The sequence below is a fragment of the Sus scrofa genome, chromosome 7 (assembly GCF_054392235.1).
Source record: "Sus scrofa isolate SSC_HxYL_T2T_F1_AM1 chromosome 7, Sscrofa_HxYL_maternal_Yorkshire_Landrace_v2.0, whole genome shotgun sequence".
Taxonomy (NCBI): domain Eukaryota; kingdom Metazoa; phylum Chordata; class Mammalia; order Artiodactyla; family Suidae; genus Sus; species Sus scrofa.
The window spans coordinates 107,155,671-107,175,721 of NC_139389.1; the positions used below are offsets into that span (position 1 = coordinate 107,155,671).

At 48.4% G+C, this 20,051-nt stretch overlaps 1 protein-coding gene across 21 annotated transcripts in view; it reads right to left on the reverse strand.

Moving 5' to 3' along the window:
- DPF3 (double PHD fingers 3) overlaps positions 1-20,051 on the reverse strand; it is a 314,102-nt gene that overhangs the window by 101,804 nt on the left and 192,247 nt on the right. For all 21 annotated transcript variants that reach the window (XR_014811148.1, XR_014811140.1, XR_014811143.1 and 18 more), the window contains 2 exons: positions 17,944-18,039; positions 6,980-7,058 (listed from right to left, as the gene is read on the reverse strand). Coding sequence is in view for 9 of the 21 variants with exons in the window: in XM_021099467.2 (XP_020955126.1) it covers positions 6,980-7,058; positions 17,944-18,039 (175 nt within the window). In the remaining 12 variants the exon portion in view is untranslated. The remainder of the gene's footprint in view (positions 1-6,979; positions 7,059-17,943; positions 18,040-20,051) is intronic.

A 20,051-nucleotide genomic window follows, 5' to 3' on the forward strand; every position in this document is an offset into this window, starting at 1 on the left:
TCCCATGCCAGGGGCCCTACTCCATAAATCAAGTTTCTGGGGCACGGAGCTTTTCCCGCCCCTCCCCCACCACACCCCACGCAAGGGCCAGCAAGATAATAGCGGCAACGACTGAGTGATGAGCCCGGCTTCCCTTCAGCGACAAGGGCAGCCAGGCTGAAGGCCGTGTTATTGGCTTTTCCATTGCAGCTTGGAGTTAAACGCACGTGAGCCTTGGAGAATGTGGAGCCTTAATGCCCTCAAAAAAAATGTTTAATGAGACCACAGCGGTCATCTGCTTCTTCCTGTGCACTCGGTACGGGGGAAACCAGGGTGATTTTAAGGAGGTTGGAGTCAAGCAGATTTTCTGGACTGCCCCGGAGCAGCTGTGGCCTCCTCAGGTGCCAATGCAGCCAGTCCCTGGCTGCTCTTGGCTGTCCTGGTCCCACTGCCCAACACCCTGACTCTCGTAAGAGCCTCACTGCTAAGCCTGGGAAGAAAGAAGCCCATGGTGTGGGGAAGGGGGCTGCTGAGGAGGCCTAGAGACTCGAGAAAGGAGCTGCTCACTCACTGACAGATGAAGAATACGGCGCCAGAGCCACCAAACCCAGACTAGACCCCCAGACTCTTTGCTGTTGGCCCCATACGTTCTCGTTCGGGTATACCACCCCCCAGAGCAGGAAGGGGCCCAGACTCGATTCAGACACTCCCCCACCTGGACGGAGTGACGCCCGACGGGACTGCTAGGAGGGAGGCAACACTGCGAAGTCACAGGCCACATGATCAAAAACACACGTCTGTGGGGTGAGGGTGGCAGAGAATCAAGTCCATGCCTATATGGAGACGGAGCTGAGAGGGATCACACCAGATGTGGGCACACCTGACATGACTCAGAGGTGAGTCACACTCCTGGGAGGCCTTCAATCACTTGCCTTTTGTCACTAATCTACCCTAATGACCCAGCTGGCGGTAGGGGAGGTGATTGTAATAGATTTAAGTTTAAAAGGCTCAAAATTATGTAAACTATCCCCTTCCACTTCAATCATAATTACTACCTGACTCCAGCTTGCTGACCTGACACCTGGAAGCCATCCGTCAACAGTGGACAGGGCTTCACCTCAAGAAAAAAAGGGGCTTGCTCATTCACTCACTGTCAAAGTGTGTTTTTTCCTCAGCTCTCAGGACACCCAAACTCCCCATAGGTTGGGAGGAGGGCATTTTAGCCAGCAGTTTGTACAGTGATGTCCTGGGGTGTGTCCGCTCTAGAGTTGAAGAGACGAGGGTTCAAAACCCTGCTTTAGGAGTTCCCATCATGGCTCAGCGGTTAGCAAACCTGACTAGCATCCATGAGGATGCGGGTTCCAATCCTGGCCTTGTTCAGTGGGTTGAGGATCCGGCGCTGCTGTGAGCTGTGGTGTAGGCTGGCAGCTGCAGCTCCGATTCGACCCCTCCCTGGGAACCACCCTGTGCCGTGGGTGCAGCCCCAAATAAAAGACAAAAAAAAAAAAAAAAAGCCCTGCTTTAGCACTGACCAGCTGTATGACCTTGGATAAGTTCCTTCACCTCTCTGAGCCTGTTTCTTCACAGTAGTGAGGACAATTGTCCCTGTGTCTCAAGGTCAGTGTGGGATTTATAGAAACATTGTATGTAAAATGCTTAGCACAGCACTCCCCACACATAAGCACCCATCAGCAGCAGTTAGCAGAAAAACACAGGGGAAAAAAGACAAGTGTTGGTGAGGAGGTGGCAAAGTTGAAGCCCTCGTGCACTGTTGGTGGGAATGCTAAGTGGTACAGCTGCTCTGGAAACAGTACGGAGGTTCCTCAAAAAATTACAAATAGAACTATCATATGATCCAGCAATCCCACTTCTAGACGTTTATCCAAAAAAGTTGGCATCAAGACCTCAAAGAGATATCCATACTCCTATGTTCACGGCAGCATTATTCCCAATAGCCAAGATGTGGAAAACACCTAAATGTCCACCAGTGAATGAGTGGATAAAGAACATTTGGTATATACATACAATGGAATACTATTCATCCTTTAAAAAAAAGGAAATTCTTCAACATGCGATACCATGATGAACCTTCAGAACATGCTAAGTTAAATAAGCCAGTCATAGAAAGACAAATACTGCATAATTTCACTTACATGCATTATCTAAAAATAGTCAAATTCATGGCATCAAAGAGTGGAATGGTGGTTGCCAGGGGTTGGTGGGGAGGAGGTGATAGGAAATTGCTAACCAATGGGCATAAAATTTCCATCAAGCAAGATGTGCAAACCCTACAGATCTGGTCTAGAACAATATGCTTATATTCAACAATATATATTGTACATTTAAAAATTTAAGAGGGGGAGTTCCCATCATGACTCAGTGGAAACGAATCTGCCTAGCATCCATGAGGACATGAGTTCTATCCCTGGCCTCACTCAGTGGGTTAAGGATCTGGCACTGCCATGAGCTGTGGTGTAGGTCACAGACTCAGCTTGGATCTTGCGTTGCTGTGGCTGTGGCATAGGCCAGCAGCTGTAGCTTTGATTCAACCCCTAGCCTGGGAACCTCTATATGCCACAGACATACCCCTAAAAAGACCAAAAAAAAAAAAAAATTTAAGAGGGTAGATCTGAGGTTAAGTGTTCTTTCTACAATGTCACTAAATTATATTTTTTTAAGTTTAAAAGAAAAAAAGCTTCACAAATCACTTCCATTGTGCCCAGCAGAAGGGCAAATGGTAGCTTTGTTCCTCCCTAAATGGCTGAAGCTTAGAGGAAAAATGTTCTCCCTCTCTCCCTGAATATCACCCCATCGCCACCATCCTCTTTCCTATGATGCTCTTTGAACAAAGAAAATGGAAAAGTGGGTCTCTCATCAGGAGTCTGCCCCAGTGATGCTAATAGAAAATCCAGGGTTGGGAACAGTTAGGAAGAGAAGTGGCAAACTCTTGAAATGATTTTAAAAGGTCCCAGTAGCCCAAACCCAAGGATTTCTTTCACATGTCTATCCCCAGTTATCATCCCACCTCTAAAAGGGAGTTAATTACATTATCAGGAGTTAAAGCAATTAAGTAAATTAAAGTCAAGTGCTAGATTGCTGAACTTTATATTGGACTGCTGAGTTTTATATCAATGTTGAAAGAACAGGAAAGGAAAGAGTCTAAAGAGACCAACTAAAACAGCAATTCAAGCCAGTGGCATCCTGCCTGGAGAATTCCTGGAGACTCCAGAACTTCCAGATGCAAAAAGCAGGGAATAATAAAAGGGCTGATGAGTCAGAGGCCAGAAACCTTCAAATCTGAATGCGGCAGATCGGTCATTCTCAAAAGTCAGTATAGCTTTCAGCGACTGAGAAGCTGGGGAGATCTCGGCCGGAGAAGGATGTCGTCTCTCTTACTGTCCTGTCAGCCCTTTGACCCTCCCCCGAAGCCCCTCAATCAAATGGCTTGATCCTCTCCCTGCCAAAAAATTCAGTATCATAAGTATCATAAATCCCCTGAGCAGCTCTCAAAAAATGCAAGTTTCTGGGTCTGCTCCCAGTGCTTCTGAGGCAGGCGCTCTGGTGAGAGGCCTGGGAGTCCACATTTTAATAAACATCTCAGTTATCCAGGTCATTCAGGTCCACACTTTGGCCAAGACCATGAGCCCTGCCCTCAAAGTCATATTCAGGTGCTTTGCTTGTAGGTAATGAACACTTTCCCTTTGGCGAGAGATTTAAAGGGAAGAAACAGAACTTTAACCCTGAAGCTGGGTAAACTTTTCAGGATAATTAATAGAGATTGGTTACTTGCTGGAAAAGTAATGCACACCATGGATTGGGTAAAAAATAAATTATGTTCGGATGATTTAATACTTCTCTGAGATAGAATAAATTCAAGGGCTGAGTGAAAGCTAACAAGCAAACTATCCATCACCTGAAGTTAGCAGCTCAGATAATATTTCAGCCACCCATCTTGAAAGGGAAGCCTGGACCAAGACCAGAGCAAGGCAGCTATCTAGGGATAGATACCAGGAAGGGTTAAATACAATCACATCTGAAAAACAGCTGCAATTACTCCACATAAACCCATAAAGAGGTGGTGGGGTCCAAGGTGGCCTAATATTTTCATAAATAACTCAAAAGATGGAGTGGGGATTATGCAAATCAAACCACAGATGATACAAAAATGGCAGGGATTGGGAATCTGTGGAGAAGGAAATTTAACTACTGGGCGATGTCTTTAAATTTGTCTTTATTGAATCTTGTATATTTAAGTCACATATTATTGTATCTCTTTACAGAGACTCAGTAGGGCCAAATGCCGAGTGATTTATGGAAGAAGGAATAATCAGATGCCTAAGTGGAAAAGAGGACACACCTGGAGAGGCATTAGCCCGGGGCTCAGGGCAGGCGCCGAGTGGGAGGTGGTTGAGATGGTGCATAGTGCGAGGGGGCGGCCAATTATTTCTATTCTCTATAGAAGTGGGAGGTATTAAGGGCTGATGTGTAAAACAAACAAGGAAAAGTGTCTGTCACTCTTTGAACCACTTGGCCTTGGGGCTATGTCCGATGAGAGTGCTGAGCTTAAATTAAACCTGGAAGGGAATTCAGAGCAGGCCATCACAGAAATTATGGGCTGTGTCTCTAGGTAAACCAAGAATACAAGGGGACGGTTCGAGGGTCTCCAGCACAGATGAAATGCTGAATGTGCCTGTTTGTTGCAAAAAGATGCACAAAAGCTAAGGGGGCCGGCAGGAGAGAAAATTTTCAGCTCCTATTAGGAAACAAACAATCATTCAAAGCACAGTTGGAATCACGGAAGAAAGGGCAGCTTATGGTAACACCATCCCTGGGGACATTCAAGGAGGTGACCAGACACCTCTCTGCTTAGGATGCATTAGAGATTATTAAAAGCGTTCCTTGCTCAGTTCGGGGGTGGGAGGTGGGCCTCGTGACCTCTCCAAAGGTCATTCCTATCCCAAAGGATCACATGTCTGAAGGGCAGCAGATAAAAATAAAGTCTATTAATCACGGAGCTGCCATACAGTTTCCTAAGAGAGCCAGAACAGAGAGGAGCGCGTTCTACAGTGGACCTTACTCTGCTGAGGGAGGAAGAGGGAGGCAGCGCCTGTGCGGGCAGAGCCAAGGCATCAGCTGCTGAGCCCTCCAGAAAGCCTGCGTCAGGCCTGCAATTAGGCCTCCCAAGCACCACAGGGTAAACAGGAGGAGGAAGAGACCTCGTGGGAAAGGGAACAGGAAGCAGCAAAGGGCATTGAGAGCCCCTCACAAAGCCACAGGAGCTTGGGGGAGAGGGTGTGAGCCAGGCCAGAGAGGGACACCCACAAAGGGCGCCTCGTGGGTTTCAGACTAAGGAAGCAGACAAAGGACTGAAGACAGGAACCGAGGGGACGCGGGGTGGGGGGGGGGGGTGTGTGCGGGTGTGTCTGGCTGAGGGTCCCAGGAAAGCTGGGGAGATAGAGCCAAAGGTAATCCCACTAGTTGCAGTAGCAGAAAATCACCTAAGAAAAAACAGTTTTTAAAGGAGGAATGGAGGGGCAATGCCCCTGTCCCAAAGCAGCTGTTGTCATTCTTGATGGTGGGGCTGCTCCGGCCAGGCACAGCCACAAAGCCTGCTTCCTGGGGTCTGAAGGACCCTCCTCAGCCCAGAATCAGTCTCCTGAGGGCTAGCCCGCTTGGCCTGTTAGGCATCAGAACAAAACTGAACCCCACCCAGGAAGCGGGCACCTCCTGGTTCAGCCAAGGGGCAGCAGACCCCATGCCGTGCCCCCTCCTCATCCTGGACCAGCATCGCTCTGGGATGGAGACATTACCTGCAGGAGTTGTCTCAGGAATGGCATCTGCACGGAGTATTAAGCAGCCAAAATGGGGTCATGGAGTTTGAGTTCTTCTAGCAAAACGTTCTCCAACCAGCTGTCACCCCACCGGGCACAGAACAACTTTTTAAAATCAAAAGAGGCCAGTGAAGAGGGAGGAAAAGGGCCCCACCCCCGATGGACTCCCTGTGCCCCCATCTTCCCCGGGCTCTCTCCTGCTTTCACGGAGACTGCAGGCGCTGGCAAGATGGGCAGGGCGCCCGGAGGGACCACCTCCGTTGCCTCCATCCCACGTCCTCACCGCGTCTCACCATCCGCACTGCGGCCCCTTCTCGCCCATGGCAGGGCTCCGTGTCCTCAGAGAGGAGAAGATGGGAGGGGAAGATGGTCGCAGTGCGGTTTTGAGGCTGCCCTTTCCCTGGAGCGAGCAGATGGCACCCGATCTGGTGAGAAGATAACTAGGACAAGAATTTTAAACCCACCACTCAATGCTCTGGTAGGTGAGAAAAACAAAAGCTCTCTCGAAAGCTGCAGGTCTCTGGAGGCCCACCTGCCACCACTGTCCCTGCTGCTCTGCCCCTCAGCCCCTCCCCCGCCTCAGCATTGTCTCTGGTCCCTAAATCCAGGAGCCGGGCAGTCACCTGCCCAAAAGATGTTTCTGAAGTAAGCAAGCAAGGCTGGAGATGGATTGAGGGCCATTTATTAAACTAAGTCATCATCAGAGAAAGATTCATAACTTGCCCTACCTAGCACGGGAGAGAGCGAGAGAAAGGAAATTAAAGGGAAACAAATGAAAAGCCACAGGAGCCAAGTACCTTTGTTGGAGGATTTTGAGTTATGCTTTTGTTTGTACCTCTCTGAAACAGAGAAAGAAGTAGAGGATGCATTTTAAGAAGAGAGAGAACCAGAGGAAAACCACGAAGGAGGGCCCTGCAGAGAGGAGCTTGACATCCAGGGGGGGAAGCCTCGTGGGCTTGTGTCTCCCTCACGCAGAAACCCCCAGAGCCAGCAGCAGGGACAAGAGGAGATCAGGTGGGGACTGCTAGGAGGCGATGAGGCAGCAGGCAAGCGAGCCGGGGTGAGGGCCCAGGAGGAGGAGCCAGCGAGCCCGAGTCTGGGGCTGACAGCCAGGGAGGCACAGGGACTGGAGGGGCTGGGGCCAGGAAGGGGGCATCTGCCATACTTACTGTCACAGACGTAAGGTTTGTCGTGGTCTTCTTGAGAGGCGGCGTCGTGCCTCCTTCTGCCACCTGCAGAGCCACGGGCCTGGGGAGACAGTGGGATACCAGGATGCTTGTTATGCTGAGCACCGCGCCGGTTCCTGAGCACGCGTCCTGTGATCACCCCACCGCCACGCTCAGTCTCATACAATATTTGTACCCAGGCCAACCCCACTTTCAGGCCGGGAAAACGGAGGCCCAGAGGTCAGGTAATTTGCCCAAATCATTCAGCTGCTCAGTTGTATCACTTCATTAAAGGCTCACAACTCCAAGAAGCAGATGCTGCTATTATCTCCATTTTGCAGATTCGGAGATGAGGCAACAGAGAGGTTAAGTAGTTTGCCCGAGGTCCCCTGGTCACTACGGGCAGAGCTAGGACATAGACACAAGACAGTCCGACTGCGAAGCGGACAGGGACCTAGTTCCCGTCCTCTACTATTGCCCCAGGACCTCCTCTTCCACCTCCTGAGCCTTCCGGCTTCACTGACATACATGCGGATGCCAACCCAGCTCCCTCAGTGGCCCAGATGATGGCGTATTAGAGCAAGTAGCGAAACAGCAGTCGCCATTCCAGACGCCTGTGTCCACACCCGCCTCTAGCCCGTCTCTCAAGAGCCAGCCCAGGCCTGGCATCGGGAGCCTGGGCGTGGGGGCAGCTCCCCTCCCCGCTGCTCAGCCTACTCCAAAGGGGATAGCTTCAGCTGAGGCCTCCCTGTGTGGTCTACCTCGGGGCTCCAGTCAGTGACAGAGACCTTGACACCTCACAGTGTCCCGGGGCTGGACCCTTGATCCCCCCCACACCCCATGCGCATCTCCAGCATCGTCTGGGGAGGGGGTGGGATGAGCTCTACCTCCAAGCACACAGAAGAACCGCCAGAGAGGGAGCTGGCTGCTCAGCAGCCCCAGGACAGTGGCTACAAGAACCTGGCAAGGTTTATTTTTAAACCTTTGTAAAGTCCCATACCAGTCACGTGCACAGCACCCTAGCCTCCTCCAAGTCATTCTCTAGTCATGACCAGCAGCAAACTCCCAACCAAGAAAAGGACCTGCTGGGGTCTTTAGGGACTGAGGAAGGCGCAGCAGGTGAGAAATAAAACACGGCAGCACCTGGTGTGCAGGGAAAATGGGGCAGCCCTGAGGGCCTGGCCTGCAAAGTGACCCCAGGGGACTTCATGGTCGAAAGGCCAGAGGTGCTCTCTCCCTCTCACACACACACACACACACACACACACACACTTTCATGGGGACATCATCGCAGTGGAAAGGCTGGTACCCCAGCCCCACTATGCTCACACTCTCCCCTCCCCCCCCCCGACACACACACTTCACAACCAACACCACCTGCCAGCTACCCCCGCCACCACCTCCTCAGCAATCTCTCTCCAAAACAGATCACAAAATTCCACCTCCCTCCGTCCCTTCCCCCCAGGGCTCTTTCCCTCTTAGCCTCCTCCACCCCGGCACAAGCACCACCAGCCAGGGCCCCTTCCCCTCGCCCCGATTACTCGGAGTGGACCCCACGAGGGAGCTGCTCGGCCCTGGCAGTCACCTCGAGGCACTGACAGGCCTCCCTGCCTGCCCGCACCGAGGGTGGTCACCCTCTGCTGCCCTCACCCCCCCAACGCCCTCCCCCACCGGAGAAGCAGGGACAGCTTGACGTGTGCAGCCCGCAGCCCTGTCACAGCCGCCTCGGAGCAGGTGAAAGCAAGTCAAGCAGAATGACAGGGGCGACAGCAGACTCGGGAAGGGGCTCGGGGAGACTAAAAATACCGCCCGGGAAAAGAGGAGGAGCTGGAGCTGGAAGCACCGGGCTTCTGGGGGAGCAGCCAGCCGGAAGGGGGGGGGCTGCTGAGAGCCAGGGTCTCATTTCACTCTGCAGCCCGAGGGGCGGCGGCTGCTCCCACTCTCTCCTTGGACCGCCGTTTCCTCAACAGCAAAATGGGGGTCAAGGCTGTCGGGCCCTGAGGGACAGGCCAGGGATGCTTCCTGTGGCTGGAGCGCTCCTCTAGTCTCCCAGAATATGTCTTGCTCAAAGGTCGCCTCCTCAGAGAAGCCCCCTTCACCAGCATGTGTCCACTCATCCCCTCACTGGTCTCCTTCCCCATCCTGCTTCATATTTCGTCCCAGCACTTAGCGTTGTCTGACGTTATATTATTTGTGTGTTGGTATATTGGTTTTCCATCTTTCCCACATCAGGGTGGAAAACATGCCTAGTGGGGCCACCATTATACTCAGAACCTGGCACAGGGCCAGTCACCTAAGCAGCACTTAATAAGTGCTTGCTGAATAAATGAATCAAACCATCCGTTGGCCAGTCAGTGAGTTAATCATCTTTGGTCCTTCTTCATTCTCTGTATCCAAGTGCTATTGTGTCTTCTTTCAAAGGCCTTCTTAGGCTTTGCCTTCCCCTTCTATTTCACATCTTAATCCAGGAGTTCATCAATTAACCCGTGACCTGCTCAAAGAACCCACCAGCTGAGGATCTACCTCTGTGTTGCCTACCCAATCCATCCTGCATGAGTCTGAGACCAATTAGACAAAGGGAGTGAAGGACAAGAGCCCATGGTCATCCATTCATTCATGCATTCATGCTCTGCCATCTAAAACCCACTGACACCCTCCTGCACTGTTGGTGGGAATGTAAACTGGTACAGCCACTATGGAGAACAGTTTGGAGATACCTTAGAAATCTATACATAGAACTTCCATATGACCCCACAATCCCACTCTTGGGCATCTATCCGGACAAAACTCTACTTAAAAGAGACACGTGCACCCGCATGTTCATTGCAGCACTATTCACAATAGCCAGGACATGGAAACAACCCAAATGTCCATCAACAGATGATTGGATTCGGAAGATGTGGTATATATACACAATGGAATACTACTCAGCCATAAAAAAGAATGACATAATGCCATTTGCAGCAACATGGATGGAACTAGAGAATCTCATCCTGAGTGAAATGAGCCAGAAAGACAAAGACAAATACCATATGATATCACTTATAACTGGAATCTAATATCCAGCACAAATGAACATCTCCTCAGAAAAGAAAATCACGGACTTGGAGAAGAGACTTGTGGCTGCCTGATGGGAGGTGGAGGGAGTCGGGGGGATCAGGAGCTTGGGTTTATCAGACACAACTTAGAATAGATTTACAAGGAGATCCTGCTGAATAGCATTGAGAACTTTGTCTAGATACTCATGTTGCAACAGAAGAAAGGGTGGGGGAAAAAATGTAATTGTAATGTATACATGTAAGGATAACCTGACCCCCTTGCTGTACAGTGGGAAAATAAAAAAAATAAAAAATAAAAAAAATAAAAAATAAAAAAAATAAAAATAAAAAATAAAACCCACTGACATATCCAGTGACCATCTAGTGCCCATCCTACCAGGCTCATCTCATGCTCATGCTATATCCAAGTCTTCATTTTGATGGATCCCTCTCATGGATCAGCCTCAACTCTGCCCATCCACAGCCGGTCCATGCTTTAGTTCGGCTGACATGCCACTCCTTCAAGAATCTTCCTCTTGCCACATTGAGGAGTAAAACTAGCATCGGCTTTAAAGTCAGACAGATATAGGTTTAAACACTAGCATGTGTTTTGGGACAAGGGAAGCATTAGTCTTCTCAGCTGTAAAATGGGCAGAGCAACATCTACATGGCAGAGTTGCTGGAGAGCTAATAATGGGCTGAGAAACCACAGGGGACAGCGCTAGGTCTACAGGAAGTGCTCGATTAATTATTTCCCCTCCTCGCCCAGCTGACTTCTCTTTCCTCTGAAATCATTGCATTTGGTTAGCACACAGTCAGAAGCCTGCTGCTTTCTAATTGTATCGTGTATTAGCATTTTCTCCTCAGTTTAATTCCAAGATCCTTGAGGGCAAAGATGGCACTTCATACTTGCTTAGGAACCCCTGACATTGAGCTTTATACTGGGCACACAGCCTCCAAAGCTCTTTCACACATGTTAGCTCAGTTCATTCCTACAATAGCACCTGAGGTTAACGAAGGAATATCATCATTCCCACTTGGCATTTGGTGAAATGGATTCTGAGAAGGTTCGTGACTTGTCCATAGTCATAGGACCAGGAGAAGGAGGAGGCTTAGGTTTCCAGCATGTGCTACAGAAAACTTTGAAGTGGATGTCCAAAAGAAACAAACCCTCCCTCCCTCTCTGAGAACAGCCCTCTGCTCTCCAGTCCTCCTCCCTCCACATCCCCATTCCACATGGGTGGGCCGTGGCAGCCATGACTGTGCCTCATGGCCCTGCCCCCCTGGCCACAGTTGATTGGCTGGCTCAGGAGTGGCCACGTGACCCAAGCTGGATCAATCAGACTCTACCTCCAAGGGACTGTGAATTGGGAAACAGTGACTCTAGTTAGTACAGGTCACTTGAACTGGGGACTCATAAATTCAGGACCTATGAGGCCATGTGCACAGAGAAGCAAGAAAGGCTATCTTGTGAGAGAAAAATGAAGGAGGAGGAAGGAAAGGCCAGAGCTGCCTGGGTTCCTTACTCTTACCCACGCCTAAATCACTGCCACTTTCTTGTCCTTCCTGAGTCTCTAAAAATTATTCAAGGGAGTTCCCGTAGTGGCTCAGTGGGTTAAGAACCTGACACGGTGTCTGTGAGCATGCAGGTTTGACACCTGGTCTTGCTCAGTGGGTTAAGGATCTGACATTGCTGAAAAGTTCAATGTAGGTCGAAGGTGCCACTCGGATCTGGCATTGCTGTGGCTGTGGCTTAGGCCTCAGCTGCAGCTCCAATTCATTCGACCTCTAGCCAGGGACCTTCCATATGCCACAAGCACAGCTGTAAATAGAAAAAAAAAAATCATTCAAATTTGGGGCAATGGACCAGTAACTTTTCAAATACTTCCAATTTTGTGTAAGCCATTGAGTTTCCTGCAACTAAAAGACTCAGTCCCAAGCAGAGAATTAGGTGCTCTATCTCAGTTGTTCTCAAATAGTGGTCCAGGGATGATTGAGCGTCCCTGAGACCCTTTCAGGGAGTCTCCAATGTCAAGACTATTTTGGTAATAGTACTAAAATGTTATTTGAAAGTTTTCACTCTCATTCCCTCACAAGTACACAGTGGAGTTTTCCAGAGGCTACGTGACACGACAATGTCATCACTCTGTGTGTTCGTGTATTCCTAAGTTTCACATTTTTTTCAGTTTTAATTTCTAATATGCATAGTATCACTAGTAATAACCCACCGGAACCACAGACGGGGGGGGGGGCACTCTCAGTAATTTTTAAGTAAAGAATTCCTGAGACCAAAAAAGTTGAGAACCACTGCTCTACACTCTTGCCATTTAAAATTCGGTGCTCAGACCAGCAGCACTGGCATCACCTGGGATCTTGTTAACCAAGCAGGATCTCAGTCCCCACCCGCCAGACGTGAGGCGTCAGAATTTACACTTGAACAAGACCACCGGGTGCTTTATATGCACATTAACTTTTGAGAAGCACTGGACCACACCCCAGCGCAGCATAAATACTTCAGATTGATCAACTGATTGATAATATCCGCATGGATGACTCAGGAATTTCACGAATTTTAAAGAGCTCTGATTTGTTCGGCCAAAGTTACCATAGACACAATTATTAATTGTTGGGTCTAAATTTCTCTCACTCCTCAGAGAATCTCCATTGTCAAAGTTCTGAAAGGTGTTCCCTTTCCTTGCACCCACCTAACAAGATCTAGCCTTTATTAGGCACTCAGAATTGGTTGTCTATTATGACCCCAATTTCAGTGCTAAAGAAACTGAGACCCAGAGTACTTACATCATTTGGTCATGGTCACAGAGGTTGCATAATTCCTACAAAGTCGAGTAAGTGGTAGAGCTGGGATTTGAACTCACAGCTCAAACAAGGCAGAGACTGTTCTTGTGTTCACTACCATAGCCCTGACTTCCTCGATGAGCACACAAAGTACTTGGAGGTCTTGTTAAAGTACTGACACTAATTCAGTCCATCTAAGGTGGAGTCTGAATTTCTAACAAGCTCCCAGGTGACACTGATGCTGTGGCCCAGCGACCACATACTGAGACGTATGGCCTTAGACTGCCTCTCAGTCCCAACAACAGAAAAAGGGGTGCCCGTCCTCCAGGAGCCAGCAGCAGCCTAAATACACACTTTAAAGGGTGGCTTAATTGAGGCTGTGGGCGAAGCAGCTTCATTCCTTATTCCAGCACAGGCAAGCTCACCTGCACTTTTCAGGTCCTTCCTTGACTCCCACCAGGGGTGACATGCACTCAATGTCACCATACAATGTAGAGCCATCAGTCTGCCCCTTAGCCCGCCTCAGGTGGGCTCAGAACTATTTTAGGCCCCATTCAGCCCCCTTGCTGTGTTCAGGCCATCTCTCAACACTCATAAAGCTGAAATATGACTTTTTATTTCTTTTTCCATCATTCAATCATTCATTCAAAACACAGGTCAAAGGCCACATGGTAGGCACCGGGCCATGTGTGACCCAGTGGAAAAAGCACAGACCTGTGTTCAAATTTTAGCTTCTTCCTTATTAGGTTGGATTACCTTAAACAACTACCTTTACCTCTTGAGGAATAATAATACCCACTTACGGGAATGAAAGAAGCAGTGCCGACCAAGAGAAATATAGCGCGGGTCACGTGTCATTTTAAATTTTCCAGGAGCCACATTTTTAAAAAAAGAGTAAAAAGAGAAACAGAGGAGTTCCCTCCGTGGCTCAGCAGTGAACGAACCCGACTAGGATTCATAAGGATGGGGGTTTGATTCCTGGCCTCGCTCAGTGGGTTAAGGATCCGGCATTACCCTGAGCTGTGGCGTAGGTCACAGACACACGGCTTGGATCTCATGTTGCTATGGCTGTGGTATAGGCCAGTGGCTATAGCTCCGATTCAACCCCTAGCCTGGGAACCTCCATGTGCCACAGGTGTGGCCCTAAAAACCAAAAAAAAAAAAACAAAAAAACAAAAAACAAAAAAGAATTACCATTTCAATATGTAACCAATGTAAAAATATTAATGAAGTGTTTGCCATTCTTTTCATACCGTATCTTTGAAATCTGGTGGACATTTTACATTTACAGTACATTTCAACTTGGACAAGCAGCATGTGGCCAGGAGCTGCTGTAACAGACCGTGTGGAAAGAGCGAACACAGTGAAAAGTACCTGTCACCGCTCCCCATCTGGGAGCTCTCCTTGTGAAGGGCCTCCTCGCACTGCCTAGTGTACAGTACGTGTACAGTAAATGCAAGCGGCTGTGGCTGCCGCTTCTGCTGGTGCACTTACAGAGAAGACACCTGGTTCATGTTTGCTGGCTCTGAGGTCAGTGTCTAGATCGCGGCTGGGAATGGAGAAGATGTGAAGAGGACTATTCTCCACGAATGACTCGAGTAAGTTGGGCTTGTGCTGAGGGAAGGGATGGAAGCGGGCTCGGAGGTGCAGAGCAATTGGAGTTCACAAAAGGCCCCCAAATTCTGTATCCTAAAGGCTCCTTCAACGAGGGATTTAGATGTTCATTACTCTGTAACCCCCCAGTGAGGTCATGTGTCCAGGCAAGTTTGGCAGCGGCCACTAAGACTGTTAGGTGACAATGTGATAGGGCACTTTCTAAGGAGATATCTGGCTCATGACACCCAAATCCACTGATCAATTTCACCCCCCACTGAAAGCAGAACAAGTGGACAGCATATGCCTCCAGATGTGAAGCAATAAGAAGCACACCTCATACTTAGGAAAGATTCTAGCCCCACCAAAAAATAGTTACACACACACACACACACACACACACACACACACACAAATACCCCAAATCCAATCAAGTCTCTCATCAAACCACCAGTTTTCAGGCAATGAAATGGATCAAGGGACACATTAGACACCACCAGTCGGCCAGACCTAGAACATGAGAAATTCTACAAGCCCAGATACCTACGTGCTTCAACAAATAAACAGCATGGAGAAAAAATAATGTATGTGGTAGGACATGTCAAGGAAGAAATATGTCACAAAATATGAGAGACTCAAGTTTCAAACAAACCAACTGCAAAAAGGAATCTTTGAGAAAATCAGAGGGAAATGATCAGAAACTGGATAGTAGATATTAGAATAGTTATTTTATTGGGTATGATAATGATATCTGTTAGAGATACACATTGAGGTAGGTACAGGTTAAGTGAAAAAATGTCTAAGACTTGCTTTCAAATATTCCACACCAGAAAAGCCCACAAGCTCAGGACAGCCATCATCAAAAAGTCTACAAACAATAAAGGCTGGAGAGGGTATGGAGAAAAGGGAATGCTTCTGTACTGTTGGTGGGAATGTAAATTTGTGCAACCACTTATGGAGGACAGTATGGAGGCTCCTTAAAAAACTAAATTTAGAACTACCATATGATCCAGCAATCCCACCCCTTGGGCATCTATCCAGAGAAAACTCTAATTTGAAAAGTTACATGTACCCCAATGTTCATTGCAGCACTCCTTATAATAACCAAGACATGGAAGCAACCTAAATGTCCAGCGACAGAGGAATGGATAAAGAAGATGTGGAATACTATTCAGCCATAAAAAGAATGAAATAATGCTATTTGCAGCAACATGGATGGACCTAGAGATGACCATACTGAGTGAAGTAAGTCAGACAGAGAAAGACAAACATCATATGATATCACATATCTGGGATCTAATAAAATGATGCAAAAGAACTTATTTAAAAAAACAGAACCAAACTCAGATTTCAAAACCAACCTTATAGTTACCACTTGTGACATTGTTGCAGGGAGAGTAGAATTGGGAGGGTGGGAATAACATATACACCCTATTGTAAAAAAAAATATTAACAAGAACCTATTTTATAGCACAGGAAAGTCTACCCAAGGAGTTCCTGTCGTGGTGCAGCAGAAACGAATCCAACTAGGAACCATGAGGTTGCGGGTTCGATCCCTGGCCTCTCTCAGTGGGTTAAGGATCTGGTGTTGCTGTGAGCTGTGGTGTAGGCCGGTGGCTACAGCTCTGATTAGACCCCTAGCCTGGGAACATCCATATACCATGGGTGTGACTCTAAAAAGCAACAAAAAAAAAAGAAAAAAGAAAAAAAAGAAAAAAGAAAAAAGAAAGAAAATCTACCCAATAGTCTGTAATAACCTATATGGGAAAAAAGAATGGATATATGCATATATATAACTGATTCACTTTGCTGTACACCTGAAACTAATACAACATTGTAAATCAACCATACTCCAATAAAATTAAAAAAAAAAATTTTTGGTCTTTTTGTCTTTTTAGGGCTGTACCTGAAGCATATGGAGGTTCCCAGGCTAGGGGTCTAATCAGAGCTATTGCCACCAGCCTACTCCAGAGCCACAGCAACACGGGATCCGAGCTGCATCTGCAACCTACACCACAGCTCCCGGCAACTCCAAATTTAAAAACAATTTTTTAAAAAGCCTACAAGCATACAAACCAACAAAGAATGGCAGTAAAGACTAAACGAGCATACCAAAAGCTGAGTTGTGATGCTCTAATGCGTGCAGCATCAGAGGGCTGCCCTGTCCAGACTGAGAAATTCCAGCTCCCGTTCAGGTCGATGCATCTTAGCTCAGCGTGGGAACTGCTAGACTGCTTGAACCAGTCACCTATAGGTCACTTGCTTATAACACAGCTTTCCATGCCCCATCCCAGACCTCCTAAGTCGGGATTCTGGGAGTGGGTGCTGGGAGTTTGTATTTGGACAGGCTCCCTCTTGTGCCGACTCTGGTGTATACTCAGACACAAGAACCCCGGGAACAGAGGGGCTTGTCTTAATCATCACTGGCCCCAAACCCAGACTAGCCTCCGGGACTAGCTTCTTGTCCATGGGAGGGTAAGTGTCCTGCCTAGAGCCTGAAGCAGCCAGACAGGCCTTAGAGAGTTATTTCTCTGGATGGAAGGCACCAACTCATGCCCGTAGGTCCCCCTCAGATGCTCCTGCAGACCCCTGAAGGTGACCACAGAAAACCCCTTTGGGCTTGAAGGTGAGGACTCTGGGGGAACAACCTGAATGCCTGAGAGCACCCCTCAGGTTTGGCGCCCTCCTCAAGGGTCCCCCTCATATTTTCATTCCTTCCCCCGTGGGTTTCCCCTCTGCCATTCCCCAGGCTTCAGGCCTTTTTTTTATTTATTTTCCACATTTCCAGGCCTACCAGCCTCCAAAGCCCCTGCCACATCCACTTGGGGACCATCAGCTGAGACACTCCTCCAGGTTTTCCCAGCTTGCTCCCACTCTCTGCCTAGTGAAATGCACCCCAAAGCCTGTGTCCTGACCCTGTCCTACTGGGGCAGCCCCAGGGACAGGAAACTTTTAGCCTCCTCTGTGACCGAGGGATGGGTTAGCAGTTCTGTTCTCATCCTCCACCCACACCCAGACCCTCACTGTCCCCTCGGGCACCCTCTGCCTCTTCTCCCTCTCCAGCTCTAAACTCTCACAGGCTATCACTTGGGATCAGAGCTCATCTGAAGGTTTCCTCTCTAGGGGTTTTGCAAGGAAAACGAGATACAACCTCTACCTAGTTGCAGTGGGACTTTTTTAAAAAATATAAATTCCTTTTTTTTTTTTTTTTTTTTTCTTTTTACGGCCACACCTGAGGCATAAGGAAGTTCTCAGACTGCGGGTCGAATTGGAGCTGCAACTGCTGACCTACACCACAGCCACAGCCACATAGGATCTGAGCTGCACCTGCAGCCTATGTGCAGCTTGCAGCAACACCGGATCCTTAACCCACTGAGCAAGGCCAAGTGTCCTCGTGGACACTATGTCAGGTTCTTAACCCACTGAGCTACAACAGGAAATCCTGCAGTGAAACTCTGAATCCGGGGACCAGTTGCCTGCCAGGCTCTGCTCCCCCGCCACCCCCGATCTCTTTTCCTCCCTCACGCATCCCCAGCTTACTCGTCCTCTGGTCCGATTCTTCCGCTTGGGAATATCCTCTTCTAAATCCTCTTCTTCATTTCCTTCTTCTACATTTTCATCATTTTCCAAAACCCTCTGAAGTGACAAAAAAAAAAAGAGAGAGAGAGAGATAGAAGTCTTGAGAAATAAAATGCAAACACAAAAACCATGAGAGAGTAAACGGCAGGTGTTCTATTTTGGTGTTGTCTTTCTAACATGGTGAAGAGGCTACCATGGCTTGAGAGGAGTTGGAGCTCTTGGTGATACCAACTCCCTCTCAAACCCCTGGGACCCTTCCGACCACATCCTCCCAGAACAGTGATCTTTTCAACTCTTTTTACCCAAGAACTGTTTTCTAAAAAGAAAATACTCTGGTAGGGGTACTCTTCCATGTGGGCCCAAGATGTCTGGTCAAAACTCAACTTTAGTGTAAGTTTCTCTTTGTTCCTAGAAGGCCATCTCAAAAGATATGAAAATGTATCTCCTTTCCCTGGCGTTGTGGAACCCTGCCCTATTTGATGAAAAGGAGGAACTTCCGGTCCATCTGACCAGAATTTGACATGAGTGTTATTCACAGTCTTCCATTGTTATTTTTTTTTAAGAGAAATGGATTTTCATTATAGCACATTACTTGTAATGGGGCTTAAAGATCATGAATTTAATTCTCTCTCTCCAACAGCCCAATGAGTCACACTGCAGCAGAGAACCAAATTTCCATTTTACAGGTGAATAAACTGAGGCTGAAAACAGTTCCAACTGCTCAAGATAATATAGCCCACTCCATGACTCCAAGCAATGTCAGGTTCATCAGCTCAGAGCTTCCCATTTCTTTCAAGCACTTGTGTCTGAGAATTCCAAGGTGTATTACGGTTCTTCCTGCAGAATCTGAGCACTTCACTCCCTTTGGGGTAGGGGAGGGAAGGGGAAGTACCGTGAGTATCTCTAGGTTTAAGGAAGGGATGAGAGACTGTGGCAGAGGACTTAGCCCCCCAGAATGGGGGTAGGATAAGGGGAGGGGGCATGGAGCCCATGGAGTCCATGTCAGGAGCCCTGGGGGCTTCTTTATAAGTTCACTGTGTGACCTTGAGTGAGTCATCATCACTTCATGCCTCAGTTTCCCCAATTATCAAAGAGGAATTCATTCATTCATTCCATCGACAAACATTCATCTACAGCTGATGACACAGCAGGTGCTATGTTAGGTCAGCCACAAAACAGCTATTGTCCCGGCCCCAAGTGGACTCCACAGTCTAATGAATTTTAATGAACAGATTCAAACCACATACAGAACCATATAATTACAACTGCTGTGAAAACAGTGACAGGTAAGTTCAAGGTGAGAGGTTGTTAGAAGGGAACCGTACCTAATGTGAGGTCAGGTAATGCTTACCCAAGAAAGTGAACTAAAGGAGCTGAGATGAAAAGGATGAACAGAGACTAACCTTAGGAATAGGGAGGGGAGGGGAGGGAAACAGGGAAAGTATTCTAGGCAGAGGGAACAGCATGAGCAAACTCCCTGCGGCAGGGAAGGGAACATGGCTTGTCCAGGGAGCAGAAAGAGGCCCATGTGACCAGAGCTTGTGGCTCAGGGAGAGAGTGGCCTAAGATGAAGCTCGAAAGGTTGGCAGACAGCAAGTTATACAGGCTCACAGCATCCACCCATCCTTGTGGTGATGGTGTGACAATCACATAACCTACACAAGGGCTTAGAAAGCAGCACGCATTGTACTACATGTGGTATCCCCATCACTGACAGAATGGCCTCCTGGACAATGCCCTTGACCTGTCCTCAAAGCAGGAAGCCCTGAGGTGAGTTTCCAGTGACCGTCTCCCACTGCCTTCTTGTCAGAGAGCTCCATTCTGATCACAGGGGTCAGACTATTGCTAAATACCTAATCCTCCCAAAGAATTCACAACAGGTCTAGTAAGTTCTTCTCTGGCTTCTCTACTAGGTTGAAATGGGAAGCCATCAGCTGACAGCAAGCCCTCGGGGTCTCCAGGCAGCCTTAGCCATCGAACAGAAAAGCAGCAGCCTGTGCAGGACACGCCCTCTGGCCCACAGCTAGGAAATGCTGGCGCAGGTCCAGAGCAGCCTCCTAGCCTCTCTG